The sequence below is a fragment of the Pipistrellus kuhlii genome, unplaced genomic scaffold (assembly GCF_014108245.1).
Source record: "Pipistrellus kuhlii isolate mPipKuh1 unplaced genomic scaffold, mPipKuh1.p scaffold_m20_p_9, whole genome shotgun sequence".
In the NCBI taxonomy this organism is placed as follows: Eukaryota; Metazoa; Chordata; class Mammalia; order Chiroptera; family Vespertilionidae; genus Pipistrellus; species Pipistrellus kuhlii.
The window spans coordinates 42716596-42739889 of record NW_023425595.1 but is presented as its reverse complement, the minus strand read 5'-3'; the positions used below and the strand labels follow the sequence as shown (position 1 = coordinate 42739889).

General features: G+C 41.8%; 1 protein-coding gene across 1 annotated transcript in view; it reads right to left on the bottom strand.

Moving 5' to 3' along the window:
- Window positions 1-23294, bottom strand: part of CCDC83 (coiled-coil domain containing 83) — a 47208-nt gene that overhangs the window by 16233 nt on the left and 7681 nt on the right. Inside the window, exons 4-8 of the mRNA XM_036427788.2 lie at window positions 19052-19136; window positions 17657-17816; window positions 13485-13652; window positions 6428-6519; window positions 3647-3715 (exon numbers count right to left, since the gene is read on the bottom strand). Coding sequence (XP_036283681.1) covers window positions 3647-3715; window positions 6428-6519; window positions 13485-13652; window positions 17657-17816; window positions 19052-19136 — 574 coding nt within the window. The remainder of the gene's footprint in view (window positions 1-3646; window positions 3716-6427; window positions 6520-13484; window positions 13653-17656; window positions 17817-19051; window positions 19137-23294) is intronic.

The window sequence follows — 23294 nt, the reverse complement described above, 5'->3', positions numbered from 1 at the left end:
TATTATTTTTGGTTTAACAAGGTATTAGCATTTATTTTCTTAAAATTTATCTTCATTGTTAAAATATTACCGGTATTCTCCTTTCGCCCTATTGAGTCCCCCTGCCCTTTTCCCACTCCCCGCCAAGCTGCATTATTTTTTTACCATGAGGTTTTACTGGGTTTTTTATTAGACACACAGCAGCATAGTTTTTTAGTTCTCTCTTGTTGTTGCTTGCAGTGTATCAGGGTCACACTCTGTCTCATCAGGGTTGGCATTTCTCAGTGAAGGCTTTCTGCCCCAAGTTTATCTCCAGGGAGTTTGTTTACATCCAAACTTAACCGCCTCTTCTCATCATAGCTCACAGGCTTAGCATTATCTTCATCCTCAGATTGCCGAGCCAAGACCTGCTGTTTCCTCTTTGGCTGATTGCTCTTGGGCTCTTCCTCCAGTTTCATCTCTGCTATTAACCCTTTCTTTCCCCTTCTAGTCGCCTCATTCTTCTTCCTTAGTGTATGTAAGGTCCCTGGGCCTCACATCTGCAGCAAATTCATGTGCATCTTTATATTCGTTGTCCACTCTTCTCTTGGTAGTTCCAAGATCCTTTGGGGTTTTTACATCATAATAGTTATGGAGTTCCAATGCATAACCTCCATAGCATTATAAAAGGGCCATGCATATGACAAGTGTTTCTTTGCAAGCATTTCTTTAAGAATCTCACCACAGTGCCTTAATCACTCTGTTCCTTGAACAGTTGTCACAACTTCATATTGTTGCTGAGAATCTGGCAAAACATTCTTCAGCACAGTTTCTTTTACAACTGGTTTTGCAGATTTTTTTGCCCCATAAGTGCTGGGGAACATTCACCTCTTTAACTACCGAAGTTGTGAAGTTTTATCTGCTTTCCTCTTCACAATCCTCGTAACCTGAGCCACTGTTTGTGAGGTCGAGTTGGTGGGTCACCGTGTGCTCTATTTGAAGGAGAAATAGATGTTTCAGGAACTACAAAGTGACCCACTTGCTGCTTAAATACATTTCTGATGCTTTAGGGGACTTTTTCTTTAACAGGAGAATCTGCTCACAATCTGTTGAGTGGTTTTCTTTATTGTTTCCTTACCACCCACCACTTGTTCTTCTCCAGTGTTTGTGCTGTCATAGCAATGTCATATCCAAACTTGTGGTATAAGCAGCAATTTAAGAACATTGTGTGGAAGTCTTCTATACATTCCGAAGCCTGCTCATAATAACGCTCCAAGCATTTCTTGAGTGTACTTAAATCTCTTGGTTTTTTTTTAGGATGGTAAAATAATCAGGCAAATTTAGTTTCATGGCAACCACAGGCTGCTGAAAAGGCCAAGAAAAACTATGCTTCCCTAAAGCCTCTGAGATAACCTTCTGTAGATACCGCAGTTGACTTGTCCATTCCCGTTTCTCGTGGTATTTATAGACTCTGGTGGTGCGGGTCAAGGAGAGCTGTTTCGACTTGGCAGAGACAGTCCTAGCTGCTACAGTTCCTGTGATTCTAATGTCTGCCAGGACAGGCACGTCCTCTTCCTACACAAGTACTAACCCCTGTTTCGTTACATATGCGGTAGTTGTGGGTCATTGCAGTTGCTGCCATCTTTCACAGTCTTTCTTCCTGCCTTTCTAAGCCATACATGGAGGTCCCAGCAGGAAAAGCCTGTAAGTTCCTCTTGGGAAAAGGGCCTGGTCCGATTGTCCCTTTCAGCGGCACAAGATGAAGTGGTGCAGGGCCGAGGTTCTTTCATCCCCGCCCACTCTTGCCCTATTGGTGACTCAACTTAATACCTATTTTTTTTTTTTTTTAAACTGGGGATTCGTCTTGCTTAGCTTTTGGAAATAGTGTGGACCATGATTTTATAACGGCAATTTAAAAAGAAGTGTCAACATCACAAAAAGCATATCAATTTTTAAGTCCCTTGTTTTCTAGACTCACTAACTCTATTTGGTCAAATGGGAAGCTAGAAAAAGGGGAGAGGAGAGAAGGTGATAGTGACATTTTCACCTCAGGTGTCTGAGCAGATGGTGCAAAAGGAAATGCAAGAAGAGAAAATTTAAGGGGAAATTTAATGAGTTCTACCTTGGCTATGTGGAGTTTGAAGTGCTTTTGTGACATCCAAGTGGGACTGTTTGGAAGCAAATTAAAACATAGGTCCAGAGCTAAGGACACACACAAGTTAGTGCTGAAGATGTACCTTTGAGAATCACATACAAATAACTTGTTAACAAGAGCCATGTGTAGTTGAAGTGAATTTTCTCAAATGATAGTGAGTTCTCTTTCACAGATGGCATCTAAGCATAGGTTTGCTGGCTACTTGTCTGGGCATAAAGGGAATTTCAACCTCTGTAGCACTCTTACAACATTTAGACCAAAAATTATGTGCTTGTTTCATCCAACATCATGCTCTCACATATTCATTCAAAATTTAAGCCATATATTCGATTCATTCTTCCAATAAATATATCTATACCCAGGGACATTCTTTCATTCAATAACTATTTAATGAGATTATTTATTAGGTGTCAGGGATAGACGGTGGAAAAGTCATAGCCTGCTCTGTGAAGAGACAGATGCATTAACAGATAATTTCAACATATTTTATAAAAGCAAGTTACAGAGAAACAAGAGAGCACTGGGGGAAAAGCACTTAAGACTTCCTGAGGGAGTTACAAAATGATTCACAAAACAAGGGGCAATCAAGTGCGTAAAGGAAGAGCTGGAATTTTCCAGGCAAACGGGGGCAAGGAGTAAGGGCAGAGGGACCAGTAAGTGCAGGGCAAGGCGAACGGAAGTAACCCATAATAGGGTTCTAGATAGAGAAGGTCTAGCTGTCCTCCCATGGTCACCCCCAGCAAGGGCAGAGTGAGAGCCTGGGTACAGGGAGACAGATGGACAGCTGGGCCGCTGGTTCCCACAGGCTCTGCAGGAAGACCACCAGGCTGGGATGGGATGGAGAGACTGCAGCGGGCAGAGACATCTTGACCTTGGGCAAATGGCTGTAACTGTGGGTCTAGTGTCGCCTGCATCCGAATGTCCAGAAGGCCAGAGCAGTCATTTTAGAAGTCAGCAGGGCGGGAAGCAGACTAACACACTCCCCACGCAGCAGAAAGGCAGAGGGAGCAAGGATCCCAAGGAGACCCCATAGATCTTTTTATTAACACTCCCCACAAGAGGGCAGGTAAGCCCCACCTCCCTATACATCAAGGGTTCATCTTAGAGAAGAGCAGGGGGAGGAAAGAACATCAAAAAGACTGAACATTTATTGGAAGGAGACCATGCTATCCCCCAAAGGCAACTGACAGTAGCAGACGATGAGGTCGGAATGACACTTTGGCCTTGCCCCGTCCCCCTGAAGGAAGTGGGGTCCTGAGGAAGACCAGACCAGTTTGAAGGCATAAAGCAGCTTTGTACATTGGAGTATATTTTATGAATTGTGACGCCAAAAGTGACTTCTGGTTATTCTTGAAATTATTGATGGCATTTGTTGAGTAACAGCTTGTAATAAGATTAAGACTCCACTTGAATTTTATTTTACCTCCGTCAGTGACAGTTCCGTGCTTTTCCCAGGACTTAAGCTCATAAATAAAAGTGATTTCCAGTTCAAAGAACTGAGAAAAAGACATTGTTTTTAACAATGCCACTCACCTCTTTTTTTAGCCAGTCGTTCTCCCAGATCTCCCGGTAGCTGCCCTTGTCGATGAACCTCACGGTATTCTGAAAGACAATTTCTTGCTAAGGACGAGTCACGGCGGCGGTTCACAAGTTTAGCACTGACGATACAAGTCAACTTACCTGGGCATTCCTTTTCAATTCTGTTTTACAAATACTTTGGAAACACACATAGGAACTTTTAGTTCCGCTGTTCTGGCTTTGCTATCCCAATGCATTGTTTTCACTGGTTTACACTGCCCAAAACAGGCAACTGAGAGAACTGGACAAGGCTGTCTATTCAATTTAGCCTCTGCTGTGACCCAGTCTGACTGCCATGGCGAAATCAAATCACTAATCATCTCCTCCACAAATAAGAAGCCTAAGCTGAAGTGACTAAACATCCTTCAAGTTGATCAAACACATGACCAACCTATAGTAAAAGCACGAGTAATTACATTGCTACCTTTCTAATCGAAGGTTTCTGTGTGTCAGTAATAACAGTAGTACATACTGGCAAACCTAACAGCAAATAGTTTCAGGGCGACAGGCTACAGCTAAACAGTCTCCTATAAAAAGGCATTTTATGTAAGAAAATAGGAATAGCCTTACTTAGTCAGTAGTTTTATAAAATGTAAATTCTATTTACATTTTTATTTATTTTTTTATTATTTACAAGTTTTTAATTACTTAGATATTTACCATTTCACTCAAAGGAACTTTGTAGTGGATGACGGATCCTATCTATTCCTAGAGTACTTTTATTTATTTTTTTATTATTATATATTTTTTAATAAATCTTTATTGCCTAGAGTACTTTTATATGGGTACCATGTGACAAATTTAATCATCAGTCACTGAAGGACATAACCGAAAGAAGACAAATTAGAGAAAATCTTCAAGATCATAAACATGGGCAGAAATAAGTTTAAAATAGGTTAAGGGTAAATTTATCTCTTAGAGTTGGAAGATTTGCAATCATTTTTTTTTTCTTCTTTAAACCAGGCTAATTGAACTAAGAGTGGACCTACATTTCTTAGGAAATAGAAACCTTTATACCCCTGCTACAACCTCTACTTCTCAAGTTTTCTCAAACACAGAATTTCATCTGGATAAAAGCAGGGAGTAGCTCATAGCTGAAGTTATTTGGTTAATGGCTTGCTTCACTAACAATGGCACAGTGATTTTCAACTTTGACCATGCATTAGAATCTCCCGAACACTTTGGAAAATCCAGGAGCCCTGGCAACATCCCAGGCCAATTACATGAGCATCTCTAAGTGGGACTCAGGCACCATGTGGGCTAAACAAATTTCTCAGGTGATTGCAATATGCAGCCAAGGATGTGCAACAGTGGATTATAGGAAATTAAACTATGTGCTAAAATAGCCAGGTTGGATGAGGCAAACTCATTCACTTGTGAGGGTGTTGGGTTATGCAGAGAGAAGAAAATGTGTGTGATGATGAAGAGCAATGATCTGAAGGAGAGAGGAATCTTGAGTCTGCCACGTGCTCTGGGCAAGTCACAAAATTTCTCTATGCCTTGGGCTTCTCATTAGCAGGTTCCTACTTTATAGAATTGTTGAGAGACTTAGATGTAAAATGTGAGGAACAGTAAACCAGTCCTCATTATATATTGATGATTAAATTTACATCTGATCTACATATACCTTTTAATCATCTTCACTATGATCAGATCACCAAATTGTTGATTTCACCATTTTGTCATAGTCAGTCAAAGTGGCCCATCTGTATGGGCAGACAAACCATTGGTCAGTTTCATAATCCTCTTTTTGTGTAAATCAGTAAAAATCACACAATAGGATAACAACAGTAAAAGCACAATTGAACCAACAGGAAAGCAGCAAACAGTTGCAACTGAAATTCAGTGAAGAACTTTAGAAAAGACCAGGCATTTATGATTCTGAAGAAGGAATATTTCAGATGAAGAGACAATCCCAGTGGGGACCTCACTGATTTAGGAGATGTTCTGGGGAAAGGGGAAGGACAGTGAGGGGGGGGGGGGGGGAAGAGGGAAAGAGAGATTTTTGCAAAACAAAGAAATTAAAAAACATATAAGATTAGAATATACATCTCAAATATTTTTTATATCCCAAATCTTTAAAGCTCCAGGAATATAACATATGCTCTTTTAGGTTTGGATATGTAAGAAATTACTTTTGAAACAAATTATATTTCATTCTATAATTCATCCACAACTTTATTTAATAACTTATAGTAGCCATTATTACTATACTTTAAAAATAAATGAATAATAATTTACTAAGTTCTTGATTCTAAAAATATTTGAGATATAATTTCTAATCTTACATGTTTTCAAATTTCTATTTAAATATCTTATTCAATCCTTATTCTTTAAAGGTAAATATTATTATTATCCCCGGTTTATAGATTTGGAAACTAAAGCCCAGAAAAGTCAAGTAACAAATTCAGTTTATACACCAAATAAGTGATAAAACTGTAATTTAAATTCAAACTGCCTAACTTAAGACCTCAAGTTATTAACTCTTATAATACTAAAGGCCTGGTGCATGAATTCATGTACAGAGGGGGGTCCAGCTAGGCCAGTGGTGGGGAGGGGCTGTGGGCAGTTGGCCAGCTGGCTCTGCCTTTTGGTCAAACTCCCGGTCAAATTCCCGGTGGAGGGAACAATTTGCATATTAGCCTTTTATTATTTAAGATACTACAAGAAAAAAAAAGGGGGGGGAGAGGGGGGAGAAAGTTGTGTATTTCTTAAAATAAGAAAATGGAAGTATACCTCTGTGGCCCACTCCTTCTTTTGGTCCAGTTGCAACAAAGTGTCTCTGATTATTCTTTTTCTAGCATCTTCTAGAGTGATTTTATACTGTTCTTTAAAAAGAAAATTAGAAGGCTTAACAAGGCTGATTCTAGATAATGCCATGATGTTAGTAAATTTTATCCTCTGTGATCTTCACCTCTCCTTTCAATACCTTTTACTCGCTGAATTTTCAGGGTAGATACATCTAGATTCTAGATAAATGAAGCATCTAGAACCTTCAGTTTGCAGAAATGCTCCAATAATTTATTAGCATCTTAATGTGAGTTAATTTAAGATGACAGCTCACCCAAGCACATTTGCATTTTTAAAGGATTGTCTCTCCAAAAGGAGAGCTTCCAATACTTGAGTCCTTGTGTGTCCATCTACCCTTCATATCACACAACTTCATGTCACACAACGTCCTGTCAACAACTTCTGATTCCACAACAGAAATGTTAGGGAGGTTTGATTATCCACCTGAGTAGCATCCTGTACCTCTGACTTCACCTAACTACATTTCCAGTATCTTGGCGTGCGTTTCCTGGGACAGGTAGGACAAAATGAGAAGGGGGGTTGGGGGGTGGGGCGAGAATGGCAGAAGGGCTGTGAAAGCCAGTGTACCTGGCTCTGAGTTAGGCTCAGAGGAAGAGAGAGGACAGAGAAGAAGTGCAGATTCTCTACGCTCTTTGGACTTTCTTAGGTCATACAGGTCAGAATTGAGAGAGCAAAGGATCATAAAATGTTAGGCCTTGAGAGTTGCTTAGAGGTCATATAATCAGCACCCCTGTACAAGGAAAGAGGCGCGGTGACAGGGGGCTGCTTTACAGGTTGGAGAGAAGTAAAGCTGGATAAATCAGTCCCGTTTGTTCACTGTTTCAAATAACAAATCATCGCCAGCCTTTTTTTGATGTCCGTGACACTATTTAAGGCACCGATAGTATTGCCAAATAAGAGACAAAACCCCTGCCTTTAAGACACGTACATTCTGGTGGGGAAGCCAGACCAGAAATATGTAAACAAGCAAATAAACATTTCGGGTGGAGATGTGTGTGATGAAGAAAAACTAAAAGTCTCTATTTTAGTTACAGTGATCAGAGAATACTTTCTTAGGAGGTAACGTTTGACCAAAGATTGACTGAAGTGAGGGAGCCACCCTTCTACAACAGGAGGGAACCTGACTGCTCCAAACCAGAGAACAATCGGGTTAGTTTTGTTTTATGATTAACACCTATGTTGTATTTATCAGGCCTGAAGGATAATTATTGGGAAATCGGAAAGTATTTTCCCATAAAAATGATGTTGACAATGAAGGTTGCTGGCTTTCTGGGCTGGTCCACAGAGACCCATTTAGTCACAGGATTCCATCACTGAACAACAGTATTGTCCCAACGGTGGTGTGGAGCCTCACTGCCCTTCAAGACATGGTTTCAAAGGGAAAGTGTTCTCCACAGACCCAGTGAGCTGAGAACTCGCAGGGGTCTGCCTTGGGGGTGGGGGATGTCTGCAGGTCTGCTCTTTCAGTCGTTTGGAGAGAGGGGCTGGGCGGGAGTTATTCAGCCTCATCTGGACTTAGTACCGGCAGAGCGACCTCTCCTAATAGGAAAACGCTGAAGGCAGAGTGTAAGCACTTTTCTTCCACAGCTTTCTATTACTGCAGTCCCCGGGACACTACAGATATTAAAGATGCTCTTAAGAAAATTAAATCAGACAAACTGCCCGTCTTTGGCAGGCAGTGATCTGAGGCTGCAGCGCAGCGATCAGTGCTTGCTTTGGTGGGAAAGGAGGGGTGTCAGCAGGGAGGAGGGGAGCGCTCCCCAGCTGTGGAGTGGCCAGGAGTGTGGCCGGAATGGTCAGGGTCTGCCTTTAGTGGAGTTGGAACAAGAGTGTCTGACGAGACAGCGGTTTATAAACAAGAGGGTTCGTAAGATTTGGGGGACTAGTCTAATTTGACATCTGGCGGGTGAGGAATGGAAGTCTTCATTCTTCCAGCTTACAGGTGCTCGTCGCTATAACCTGTATTTTTTTTTTTTTTTTTACTCATTTGAAGTAATTGCTTGAGTATATTAACTGTTCCAACCTCATTTCTGATGGAATTTCTTTTTCAATTCAGGACGTAGTCCATTAGACTAATTCCGGGTGCTTTTGAAACTTCTACCCAATAAAACACATCAGTCTAAAAGTTGCCATGTATCAGGAGGCTAGCCACAATAATTTTAGATTCTGAGCATTTAAAAGAAACCATACAACCTGGAGCTTGTTAAAATGAAATAGTAATTCTTTGCTGTAAATAATAATAATAATAAAAAATAGATGGCGGAATATTCTCTGACTAAAGTTGTAGCTCTCTCTATTGCCATATTTGTACTGAAAAAGCAGAAATAGCACCCAAACTCTGTTTCAAATTCCATATAAAACTGTGCGGGCTGTTTTTCTTCTCAAAAGCAGAGTAACCCGACACAAGGGAGGATGTGAAACCTCGTGGTTACTCTTTGCGATTCAGAGGATCAGATAACAGCTATTAACTATTCATGTGTGAACGCAGCCAAAGGCGCTGGGGGTGTGTGGAAGTCTCCTCGTAAAAGTGGGAGACATAGCCAGTGGGAGCTCTGGGAGCCTGTGACCTTGTGCCTCCGGACTGCTGGCTGCTCAGGAGCCCAGTGTGATGTGGTCACTTCCCACACGCTGGTTGCCTGGCCGGAGCCGCTTTGCATTTCCTCCTTTCTCTGTTGTGTCTAGCTCAGCTTCGGTTGCCTCCCCCACAGCTTTTTGGGAGTTGGCTGTCTACTCTTCACAAGCGTCTGGTGTCATGGCGCTTTAATGGGCTGATCCTCCTCTGTGGCGGGGGCCTCCCTTCAGCCCCATCTGGAGGAAGCTGAGCAGCCCCAGCCGTGGAGCGTGGAGCGTGGAGCGTGAAGCGTGGAGCGTTTCTTCGGGCGCAGTGTGTTCCAGCGCCGTCCCCCTTCCCTGCCTCCATCACTGCACCGGGAGGACTCCCTGAAGCATATTGGATTGGTGTCAAATCTTATTTCCACCTTTTACTGAGCTTGTGAGTTTGGGTAAGACAATGAGCTGCTCGGGGAGCCTCTTTCCTCATCTTTATACTGGCACAGTGACACCTCACCCAGAGGAACCTGTAAGGGCCCGATGCGATAAGGTGCAGAAAAGCAGGTGCTGGGCCTGTGAGTTCTCTTGGAGGTCACTGAGGGACTCTCAGGTTACAGATGAGGAAACTGACATTCAAAGGAGGAATGTTACCTTTTTTGTAAGTGGGCCTCAACCCTCGTCTTTAATCTCACAAAGGACTTTTATGGTTCCCTGTCTGGTACACCTGGGAGGACAAAAGTCAAAATGATCTGTGACTCCAACAGCTAATGACTGGTAATAACCCACACCTGCTCTATTCCTGGGCCTATCTCAGCTTTCCTTTCCTTTCATTGTGAGAAGGAGCCATGTCCTGCATAATCAGTCACTGTGTTTCCTTACCAATATCCTAACATCTCCTTCTAGCTCAAGTCCAGGGCGGCAGCACGAGGTGCTTCTCCTCCTGCCCCAGGGCTCAGGGTTGCTGAATGAGGCAGGGTGGGACAGCGGACCAAGGATGGTTTGTGCTGCGTCTGATCAGTGACCCACAAGGAGGCATGAACAAAGGCATGAACATGATTAGGTCAGTGATCACACCCTCTCTCTTCAGAGCCTGGGATGGAGAATACTCAAAATTGGCCTTTGGGAAGCAAGGGGAGAACGGGGACAAAACACAGAGCACAGCGGAGGTGCCCTGAGAGGGAGTCACAGGCCGAGAGGTAAATTAGGAAGGAGCCATCCTACGGCCACCACTGATCCGATGGCCTTCTCTTTCCCTCTTCAGTCCTCCCGTTCCTCACTATAGTGCTATGTCCAACAAACATGATCACGGGACATCAAGCAACCTGATTTTCATGTCTTCCCTTTAAAATTCATGCTCGTAAGATATGATACAGAAAACCGAGAAGAACCAAGCAATACTTAGAATCTTAGAGAAATGGAGTTACATTTATTATGCGCAGGCCCAGAGAAAAATGTCTCTCAAATTCTGGACCTCAACATGGAGAAACTTTTCCTATTTATATGTTTTTACCTTCTTTGTCCCCCAAATATGGGGTGTTTCTGGCCTCCTTTGCAAATTCTTAAAGAGCCCCTATGTGCTGGGGTCTTGAGATCTCAACCAAAGGCCTGGCCTGGTGCCAGCACTGATAACTTCATTCAGGCAAAGTTTAATGGCCTCTCTGAAGTGGGAGTAGTCTTATTTTTCTATTATTTAAGCAAGCAAGCATTTACAGAAGCCAGATAGCAGGGTTAAAGTTTCAAACAGCAGTTTTTATATAAGAGGGATGCTTCAGATACATGGCAAATCCTATAACTTTTCTGGTTCCTTTGTGAAAATAAGAGGTCCTTCAAGCACTAATCAATATGTCCAGTTGTGTTTCTTTTTTTTTTTTTTTTTAAATAATAAACTTCCAATTGCATTCAGAGTTATGGCTATTCCTCCTTAGCTACCATTTCCTCTGACTTGAACCCTGTAGCTCCTCCCCCAGGGCTGTCAGGAGCATGGCAAGGGGCAGGAAAGCTCTCACTTGACACCTCAAGGCAATGAAAACTTTTAGCTGAAACCAATCATCCAAATGTCTAATCAAGACAGTGGTTGATGGACAGGTAATAGTGTGGTGAAGGAATGGGGGAGGGACGGTGGAAAGCAGCCAATGGGAGAAAGAAAGGGGACATCTGTAATACTTTCAACAATAAAGATAAGTTTTTAAAAAGAGTTTAGTTTATATGAGAAAATCAATCTTTCTGCTTTAAAAATATAAAGAAATGCTGGATAAAATTTTAAAACATTTTAAACATGCTAGAAAAATAACTATTTTAGAAGTATGGCACTGGTGCACAAATACATAGACAAATCAATGGGACAGAATAGAAAGTATAGAAACATCTCCAAATACACATGGGAAATTAAAATACAGTGAAGTTGGCATCTCAGATCAGTAGGGTAAAAATGGATTGTTTGATAAATGATGTTGGGACAACTGGAAAATCATCTGGAAAAAAAAATAAAATTGGTTTTCTACCACACACACACAAAAACAAAAACAAAAACAAAACAACAAAAAACAAGTCAAAGATTTAAATATGAAACTAAAAAATTTTCTCAGAGACACCTCACAAACAAAAGGCTAATGACAAATGGGAAAAATATTTGTACCTTATATCACTGTTGAAGAGCTAATTTTCTTAAAAATGGAAAATGTTTCACTACACTATAGAAAATTGGGCAAAGGGTGTGAACTGGTTCCTATGAAAAAAATTCATATGCTTCTTGAACTTATTGAAAGATATTCACTAGTGGTCATAATAAGAGAATGTAAATGAAAGAAGGCTATAGAGAGATGCAGTTTTCTACTTTTTAAAAACATATATATTCTTAATTGATTTCAGAGAGGAAAGGAGAAGGAGAGAGAGATAGAAACATCAATGAAGAGAGAGAATCATTGAATGGATGCCTCCTGAGTGTCCCACACTGGGGACTGAACCTGAAATCTGGGCATGTGCCCTGACCAGGAATGGAACTAAGGCTTCCTGGTTCGTAGGTCAACACTCAACCACGGAGCCACACCAGCTGGGCCAGTTTTCTAGTTTTAAGGCTGACAAATGAAAAGTTGGGTAATATCTCCCATTATTGAAAATGTGGGAAAACTTAGTACAACTTCTATGGAGGGTCAGGCCTCTCAAAATAAAAACAAATGGGCCAGCCATTTCTCTTTAGAGATACACATAAGTGAGAAATTACATAAATACAAGGATATTGATCACAGTAAAGTGAGATATGTACAAGGATTTTCATTGCAGCATTATTTGTAATAGTAAAAAGCAGGAAACAACCCAAATCCGTATCAGTAGGGAACTGGTTAAAAAATTATAGTACAAGACAGAATAGCCATTGAGAGAATGAGGAGGTACTAATATGTACTGATCTATAATGATGTCCACATTGTTGTGTGAAAAGTCACACTCTTAGCATGCGGATTATATATATATATATAAAAAATATATATATTATTTACGAAAGGCAACATTAAACTGGTCACTGGTTTTATCTAGAGAGAGGACTGAGTGGTGGGGGAAACAGGAGGAGGAAGGTGTCACACTCTCTGTACTTTTCTTTGGGGAAGAGAACCTTTTAAAAAAGTGTAATTCCAAGCCCAGACTCATGTTGGGCCACATTTATTCCACATGAGTCCCTGAGCTGGGAAACTTACATGAACATTAGTCTAGAAGCAGAGTGAGTGTCTGGACAGGCCCTCAGCAGAGGATGATGGGAACGACCTCACGTGCACCCTCTATCATGCTGGGCACCCTCTCCAGCTGGGCTCAGAACTGCCACCCACCCACAGCGTACTCTCAGGCCAGCTTTCTCTCACTTGTTCTTTTCTGTCTTGGGGTCTCTGGTGTCCCTGTAAGCCACTCTGCTAGTTGCAGCAACAGAGAGGTGGCCTCATGTTCCCCAGAGCTAGTCCCGGTGCGTCCTCACGCCTAATGTCATCCTGCTCCGTACCCTCCCCACTTCTGTGTTGTGTTTGGTCTCCAGTGTTTTCTGACTACAACTTAGCATTTACGTGAGGTTGCTTTAGTTCACCTCAGGTGAATTTCCCTTTCAACATAACCCGATCCCAGCACCCTCCTGCCTCACTGAACTTACCCCAGCCCCTTGCGTGGGAGCACAGACACCACCCACTGAACCAAACTTCTTCCTTGAAGTCGGTTGCTGGCAGAGTTTCTCCGCCCTGCCTCCCCTCCCTTCCCTTCCCCTCCTCAGTTTCTTAGGTGGTCCTGGGACAGTTTCTCTGTTTCCTCCTCCACCTCTGCCCTGGGATGAGCTGCTGGTGCCGACCCAGTGGAGAGGAACACCCATTCAGGGAGTACCCATTTTTTTTTCCTTCCATCAAATGTCTGCCCTCTAAAGTGTTTTTACTGAACTTGAACTGGTTTTATTGCAACTGACCTGACATTTTCTCCGCATTCTCTTTCACTTTATTGATGTCATTTTGTAAGGAGATAATGAGTTTAGCATGTTGTGCACTCCCTACATTCTTGTACTCTTCCCAATATTCCTTCTCACTGAGTTTCTCAAGAAATAGTTTCTCAGCATTACTTATTTGTGAGCGCATATCTGTTGAAAGAAAACCAAAACATCATGTCATTTCTGCTGTTCTTGCCACCATTATATGTTGCCATCTGATCTGATGAATCTGATACTAAAATGCTGTTATCTCATAAACATTATTTTATATACAGGAACTCTAAACTATTCAAATGATTGTTTTAACTATCCCTCATGATTCAAAATCTAAAATTAAAATTTCAATTCTAGAGTATTTAGAATTGGTTTGGGGCTATGATTGAAAGCTGTAATAGATAAGCTATAATAAATGCCTAGGAACCCACAAGTTTAAATTATTCTTTTAATAGCTTGATAAGTGTCCTATACAATATATGATGTCCCACAATTTTTTTTTATTAGTAAATTGTCATTTTTCTGCCCATTATGCCTATGGACAAAGTGATTTCACCGTGTATTGTTCCGTCATCCTTGGCAACCATTTCTAAAAGTGAGTTGTTTAGTCTGTCCTCTCAAGTTCACTTGTGTGAAATGACAGTGTATGATAGTCATAACAGCAACTTTCCCCCACACTCACTTATAAGACTTCAGAGTGAGCCGAAGCCAGTTTGGCTCAGTGGTAGAGCGTCGGTCTGCGGACTGAAGGGTCCCAGGTTCGGTTCCGGTCAAGGGCATGTACATTGGTTGTGGGCACATCCCCGGTGGGGGGTGTGAAAGAGGCAGCTGGTCAATGTTTCTCTCTCATTGACATTTCTGGCTCTCTATCTCTCTCCCTTCCTCCTCTCTGTAAAATATCAATAAAATATATATATTTTTTAATTTCTTAAAAAAAAAAGGCCTTCAGAGTGAAAGATATGCTCCCCAGTTAAATAGGTTCAGACACTGAGCCATCTCAATTATATAAGTGTTCAGATGGTCCTAGTTCACTTGCTAAGCATGATGTGCCACTCAATCTGCCCGCTGATGTCATGCTGCTGGAAATTTTGGAAAAGGAAGCGTTACAGAGAGGCAGGTGCCATGAAGTAATGGCTATTTGGGTCACTACCACACACCCTCTTGTTTGAGAGTTCCTTGGGGGCAATACCACCTCTCACCCATCTCTGAGAGCTCCTGACGGCAGCTAACCCCCTTACTGGTCTCTGTAAGCCCTGCGCTTAGCAAGAGTCTGGCAGGCAGTTGGGGCTCAGTAGATGCTTATGGAATGACGGACACATTGCAGTCAGTCGGGAGGCCTGTTCTTCTGTCCGGAGGTCCAGGAGGACCCAGACATGTCTTCTTCCAAAGACACAAGATCATAGATTTTGAGACCCCTTCAGAAATGGCACTTGGTATTGTCATTAAACAGTTAAGCTTCCTATAAGCCAGACGGTCAGTGTCCCCTTACTTGAGCAGATGATTGCTCGCTCAGCCCTGAGCCACATTGGGCTTTTGGGGGGATGCGGGTTGGCAGCATGCTGTTCTCCTTTCCCAGAACCCCTCTTCACTTGCCTTCTGGTAACACCCTTTTCCTACTCCTTACCAAATACAGTTGTTTGTATGAAAGATGCTACAATAATTAATAAGTAATAGTTCAAGAAATAAACTGTGTTTCACAGACAACTGAAAACCTACTTTTGTCCCACTCATATGTAGGCCAATTGCAGTGGCCCGTTCTCCTCACCATAGGGACTGGTCCAGGAGTGGGCACGTGCCCCAAGCTAGGCACACATTGAGTCCTTCAGAGAAACATTTTTACTGAAACTGGTGGAAAACATGTCAATTGTCTCCATTCTGAGGTCATAAGGGTGTAAGATTAGAGGTATCTGTGGTTTGAGTGCCAGCCTCATGGGGACAACATGAAACAGGGAGAAGACAGAGAGCAGAGGGATAGAGGGAGGGGGGGGCGAGGGAAGGAGAGAGAGGAGGAGAGGTAGGGAGGGACGAAGGAGATTTTTTTTTAATAAGAGCTGAGATCTGAGAGCATGTGAGGCTCTGGGTCACCTGTCTTTTCTACTTGGTTATCTGAACCATCTTCTTTATGCTTAAGCAAGCTTGGGTTAGATTTTTATCCTGGTAACTGAGAGTCCTAACTAAAAGTTGGAAGGAAGATGTTACGTTACATCAGTACTTCTCAAGCCTCCCTTGTGTAGGAATCTCCTAGGACCGTGGTCGGCAAACTGCGGCTCGCGAGCCACACATGGCTCTTTGGCCCCTTGAGTGTGGCTCTTCCACAAAATACCAAGGCCTGGGCGAGTCTATTTTGAAGAAGTGGCGTTAGAAGAAGTTTAAGTTTAAAAAATTTGGCTCTCAAAAAAAATTTCAATAGTTGTACTGTTGATATTTGGCTCTGTCCACTAATGAGTTTGCCGACCACTGGACTAGGATCTTGTAAAAATGCAGGTTCCGATCCAGTAGGTCTGGACGGGTCTGAGGTTCTGCATGGAAACAAGCCGAAGGTATGGCTGCTGCTCCACAAACCAATCCGGTGGCCTGTGACCACCTGTACGCAATAGACACACCTGCTCTCTGCCTTCCCCTTTCTTCCTCGGCTTCTGTGGCGGCTTTCTCCCTTGGAGGGCATGCACGCCCAGTCCTCCTCTGCTGTGCTCAGGCACCCAGCTCGGCCCCAGAATTGCATGATATACACGCCTGGCACTCAGCCAAGCCCTAAGCAGGCACACCTCCCGTAACTGGGCCCATTCCCACGTGGAGGCCGCTCAGTGAGCACATCAGAAGATCTGTTTTGGTGTCACTCCCATCTCAAGAGACTTACCAAAGGATTCCTTCCAAACATAAGCAACACTTTCCTGGAGAGGAGCCCTGCACCACATACACCTACCACCTAATGACATCACTGTTGCCCAGAAAGAACTTGGGTAGGAGGAGGTTGATGGGAACAGTTTTGGAGACCCCCGAAGAATGAAGTTTGCTGGTTAATGTTTGCTTTTGGTAACGATTTGTTCAAACCAACAAATTATCTTTGAATGCATGCCTGCTCTGTGCCAAGTGGTTGGGTGAGGAGGCTCTCTGAAATACACAGGGAAATGCAGGAAATTCTGGTCCCAGCTTCTAGTACTGCTTCCTGATAGCACTCAAGTCTTTCCCATGCTTTCCAGTGTCCTAGCAGAGGTGGTGTTGATAGCGTCCTGGCTAACGTAGTTTTAGAAATCCTAGCAGCAAGCTTGGGGTAAAGGAATAGGAATTTAAAAAAAAAAAAAACATATACAAGTGTCAAAACTGTGTGTGTAACTTAGCCCCAGGGTCACGGTATTTCCTAAGCCCATGGCAAGAGTATGTCCTGGGTCCTTCAGAGTCTGCACCTGTCCTCGACACTGCCTCTTTTCCAACTGGAATCCCTCTTTGCCCATCTAAATGGGGGTGATGCCCTCGCCGGTTTGGCTCAGTGGATAGAGTGTTGGCCTGTGGACTGAAGGGTCCCAGATTTGATTCCAGACAAGAGCATGTACCTTCATTGCAGGCACATCCCCAGTAGGGAGTGTGCAGGAGGCAGCTGATTGATGTTTCTCTCTCATCTATGTTTCTAACTCTCTATCCTTCTCCCTTCCTCTTTGTAAAAACTCAATAAAATATATTTTAAAAAATAAATGGGGGTAAGATGGGTCTTAGCTCGGTAGAGATATTGGTCAGGGGAAGCTTCATGGTTATATTCACCTTATCGTTCCCATCTCTGAACTGAGGCAAAAGCCAAGGAGGCCACCAAGCAAGAGAATTCCCAACAGAAAGGACAGACCCCCACTGTGAGGAGTTCAGAGAGGCACCTGCCAGGATACTGTCCAGAGTGTAAGAGTCAGATGATTTTCATGTGTCTTTGGTTTTCCTCTCTGCCCTTCCTCCTCCTCCTCTTCTTCCTCCTCCTCACTTGCTTCCAGTATCTCTGCCTCCTCCGTGACTTCCCTCTCCTGTTCCTTTACCTCCATGTGTTTGGAGTTGTGGTGATAATGATATCCTCTAAAATATCATCACAACATTTGTAATATGTTAGGAAACAGAGTGTTGATACATTCAAGAAATAACTTGATTCAGCTTGATGATACATTTCTGAGTTTGTACATCACCTTTTAAGTTTTGTTCCTGGTCTCTTTCAAACTTCCACTTTTCTTTCATTGCTGTTTCAACATCCTCTCTTGTTACTTTTAATCCTTCTGCCTTCTCTTCACTCAGTTCCTTTAGTAGGTTCCGTATGTGCCAAATCTGTTCATCCTTTAAGCGTCCGTTCTGTCATGAAAAACAACAGTAATTAAGTACATCTGCTGAAGTGTTTACACTGATTTTCCTCAAAATAGAGGCTTGCAAAGTGAGAAAAAATATTTAATTAAGTTATATAATAATATCTTTAAAAGTTTATGGAATATGGGAGACTTAAAATTAACCCCAGTAACCATTGGATAGAAAATAACATTTAGCCCGGCTGGTGTAGCTCAGTGGTTGAGCATTGACCTATGAACCAGAAGGTCACGGTTCCATTCAGTTGCAGCTGATCAATAATTCTCTCTCAGACTGATGTTTCTCTCTCTCCCTCTCCCTTCCTCTCTGAAATCAATAAAAATATACTTTTAAAAGTTTGTAGATAGTCTTTTTGGACAAAATCCCCCCTCCTCAAATAACATTTCAGTGTGGAAGTTTAAGGGTTCATATAAAGTTAATGTTTTAATAGGGGACATCCCCAGTATTTCGCCATTCATGAGATGCTTTACGGGGTAAGTTTAATGATCATTTACTGCTTTCAAACTTTATTTCTGTTTGTCTTAAGTTCTTATAGCTGCATACAGAATCTCTTAGATATTCATTTTAAAAAACAACAACACATAATCTTAAACATTAAATCAGTCATTTTAGCAACTAAAATTGTACTTTTCAAATAATATTTACATATTCGCACTCTAAAAAATCTAAAAGAAAAACAGATACAGAAATAAAAAATAAAGAAACAATGTTTAGATTAAATAAGAAATTAGAAGATTAATGGGAAATTTAAAAATGTTAACCTAAAACTCGGCATCCTCATGATCTAAATAACACAATTCAGCCTGGCTGGTGTGGTTCAGTGGTTGAGCATTGACCCATGAACCAAAAGTTTGATTCCTGGTCAAGGCACATGACTGGTTCAATTCCCAATAAGAGATGCGCAGGAGGCAGCCAATAGATGATGTTTTTCTCTCATCGATGTTTCTATCTCTCTATCCTTCTCCCTTCCTCTCTCTCTAAAAATCAACAAAAACATATTTAAATAACAAAATTCAAATGGACTTCCTTTGACATTGCAATTAATAGGAACAGCATTACCCTCTTGCCTCACATGTACAAAAAACCACACTTAAATAGATCAAAATTAACCAATTATAAGCACTAAGTAAGATAATTTCCCAGGGTACATTTTATAACGCAAACATTTTAAAGCATTTGTGTAAATGTTTAATGACTTATAAATAGGCTTTAAATTTTATACTCACTCTATCCTGAGACTTCTGGTTCTTTTCTCCAAGATTCTTCATCTGAGCCATCAATCGTTCTATTATATTCTCCTTTATTTGCAAGCTGGTAATAAACCAAGATAACATTTTTTACAAATTCTTATCTTAAAAAATTAGTGAGACAAAATTGAAAAATTAAAATATTTTAGTTGAAATAAAGTATTAAATAGATTATAAAAACCCATGTAGGGATAAGTCCTTACTTAAGTGATTTTGGGTTTCTGGGTATATTTTACTCAGTAAAAGATAGAGATAACTTCAGTTTTTAAAATCAATCACCATTTGTATTTCACAGTAGTAATTTTGATGCTTTCTAACTACATATAAATAATTCAGCTTTCAGAGACCCTAGAAGGGGCATATTGAAAACATGATTTCTAGGATTCAAAAAACCGTTCAGACAAAAATGACAAAATAAAGACTTTATGAGGCATGCCCATCTTCTTGAAATGAAAGGTAACTTAGGCATACCTACTGGTTTAAGTTCATTAGTATGTCACCTCCTCTATAAATAATAAAAACTTCTTTCCTGACACATGCATTTTTTTAACACCCACAAGAATTTGTTGAGCATCTGGTAAGTATGAAAGAGAAAAAGTGCAGAAAGACTTTGGCCATTTGATGGCTATTTGAAGTGTAAAGTGTATTTTGATATTTCTATTACTTAGTAAAACTCATAACTTTAAAGATGAGAGCAAAATAAGGCCACTGAAATAGCTCTATATAACCTCATTACCTCAATTTAAAAAACGCACAGAATATAGCAGTTCTGTGGTGCAGTGAACAGACAGGGGCGTGGGTAATGGATGAGGAAGTCTGGTTTTCAATCCTGTCCCTGCCACTTCTTCCCTCTCTGAACTGGGCAAGTCAGTTCTCTGAGATTCAATTTCCAAGCTGTTAATGGAGGCCAATACCCTGCTCTACATATTTTTATAAGGATTAAAATAAGAAAGCATATGTGCATGTTTCTGATACAAAGTACTTAGTAATTTTCAGTTGAATTTGAATCTAACTTCCTCAACCCTTCTTCCAAACGATCATTTATATTTGTGACATTGTATATAGAGTAGAGAGAAAAATAAGGCTCCTTCTTTCCAAATGATGAGAAAATGGGACATAAAAACAAAACAAGCAAAGCAAATCCGTTAGTGGCACAAAAGCTCTGTTTAGAGACTCTGAACCTTGGATTTTAGGCTTGGCCTCCACTAACTGCCTCTTAACATGTTTAGGCCTTGGCTTGCTCTTCTATTGTATAAATAAGAGAATCAAAGGAGATGGACTCCATCATTCCTTGTCAGTTCCAAAATTCTACAATTTAAGTTTATCAGTGTTGCTTTTCAAGCCGTCGTACATATGAGTATAATGGAGATTTAATGAGTAAGCCTCCATGTGCCCAGCATCGGTTTGGGCTGTATAGAGAGATAGTGACAAACAATGAATGTCCTTATGATACTTGCCTTCAAAGAGCTCACATTTTACTAGACAACCAAGTAATAAATACACAAACATTATTTACATACTAGAGGCCCAGTGAACGAATTCATGCACTGGTGGGATTCCCTCAGCCTGGCCAGTGATCCAGCCAATCTGGGCCACAAGAGGTTGACTGGGGGAGGCACTGACCACCAGGGGACAACTCCTGCATTCAGCATCTGCCCCACAGGGACCAGTCAGTTGGTCCCTTAGGCTTTTATATATATAGATTGTGATAAATGCTATGGGGAAAATAACAGGACATGAGAATAACAGTAAATGAAAACACTACTGTAGATATGGTTGTGTCCACATAATAGTTTGAAATAAAGCTATTGGCAAGTATAAGCCACCTTTTACTTCTTACCTAAGCTTAGATGTACAATTTTGAAAGAGTGCCTTTTCTACCTCCCATTTTTTTAAGGAGAAAACTAAAAATGTTACCAATGAAAACGATCTGAAAGAGCCTATGCAAATTATTCACGTATCTACAATTATAATATAGTAATCCTAGTTCTCTTCATGGGTGGAGCAGGGAAATGGGTGCCAAGTATGTGGTCTCCATTGATGCGAGACTGAGAGCCTACCTAGATGGTTATTTAGCATCAAAGATCAAACTGGAGATTATATTCAGCCCCAATGCCAGATATTGCATGGGACACACCTGTACTAAAAAAATTGTTGTTTACCTGAAATTCAAATTAAAACAAGCATCTGTGTTTTCATTTGCTGCATCTGGCCACCCTCTACTTAAGCCTACCCTTCCCCCCTCAGAGAGGAGAGGAGCAAACACCTGAGGGCTTTGTCTTGTGTTCCTCCTGCAGTGAGCAGTTCAGGGAGATTTCAGGGAATTCTGAGATACCCCTAAGATTTTGGCGGCGTCATCACCCCTTCCCAGATACTAGTACATGGTAGTCGCAGGTCTAACTTAGCCTAGACCAGTGGTCAGCAAACCACGGCTCGTGAGCCACATGCGGCTCTTTGGCCCCTTGAGTGTGGCTCTTCCACAAAATACCAAGGTCTGGGCGAGTCTATTTTGAAGAACTGGCATTAGAAGAAGTTTAGCTTTAAAAAATTTGGCTTCAAAAGAAATTTCAATCATTGTACTGTTGATATTTGGCTCTGTTGACTAATGAGTTTGCCGACCACTGGCCTAGACTCTCCTTGGAATTCACTTCCATGTTGTCAGTCTCACAGAGAGATGGATTTGAAGTTCAGAACTCCACGCTGTGAGCCACTGTGGGAATTCAAGCTTCACCGTTCTCTGTACTTTTTCCTGTTCATATCTCTCTCATCTACTCAGTGCCCTACTGACTCACATGTCACACTAAATGCTGAAAAAAGCGGGATAATAAATCAGTGAGGTAAGACATATTAAAGAGAATTAAAAGGCTATATAGCACTATTATTCTGAAGCACATGGTGTGAAATAGTTAGTATACCCTATGTCACCCTTTCTCTTCCCTCCCTGTATTTTTAAAATGTTAGTAATGCATCCTCTTTCTCCCTCTATGAAATTTCATTGAGAGTTCTGAGAAGGAAAATAAATTCGGATTCCAAAAAATTCTATACTTTTATCTCTCCCCCCGCCCCATAATAATATATACATCTATTTCTTTATCTACTAGAGGCCCAGTACATGGATTTGTGCACCAGTGGGGTCCCTCAGCCTGGCCTGTCCTCTTGCAATCGGGGGCATCTTGGGGGATGTACCGGTAGCAGTGGATGAAGAAGCAGGCAGCTGGGGAAGAGCCTGAGCCCAGGCTGGGCACTTGGCACCACCACTGCTTGGTAAACTCGCTGAGTGACGTTCCCGCTGTGGGAGTGCACTGACCACCAGGGGGCAGCTCCTGTGTTGAGCATCTGCCCCCTGGTGGTCAGTGCACATCATAGCAACAGGTCGAATGGTCAAAAGGTTGCTTAGGGTTTTAAATATATAGATATCCATATTCTTAGTGGAAAACTGTGGGGTGGGGGGGAGGCAAATACGAGGAGAAAATAAAAACCATCATTGCTCAGAGATGTCACCTTATATGTTTATCATTAACAGTCTCAGCTCTTCACAAACAACAATGGAAGTTCATTAAAAAAAGTTCCATTGTTCAGAAATCATTGACGGCCTACTATGTGCTCTCAGCTTGTTGTTAGGAGCTGAGATTGTGTATGAGAGGTGTTAAGGGTTGCCGGGGGACCCTGGAAGAATCCTTCCTCAGAGAATGCGGGGACGTCCTGATGATCTGCCACATGCCAACACGTCAGTCACCGGGAACACATGGAAGGATACAGTGTCCCTGGCAGTGAGGCCTGGCTGTTCCAGGCCATGGGATTATTTATTCAGTTTTTACAAAGGAAAGAGAACAAAAGCATGCGATGTTTACTTTCTATCTTGTACTACATTAGGAGAATTTTTCAGTGCTGCCTCTTTGTAAACCTCTATGAAATAGGAGAAAGACTGGCCTCTGGCTGACCCAGAAGAGAGAGAAACAGTTGTGATTGGATGTTGTCACTGTAAACAGGGAGGGGGATGGTGATGAGGGACGGGGGCGAGAGGGGGGGGCAGATTGTAGTCAAAGAGGCTGACTTTCTGTCCATCTCTCCTAAGACGAAATGAGGAACCTTCACAGTTAGGTTGAGAAGTGCGTGCTGGTAGTATCTGCTTATGTCAAGCAGAAAATAGAAGGGAACCTTGTGAAAGATCCCTTTCCATGCGTCTTTCTCTCTCAGTCTCTCAAGAAGCATGTGAATTTTC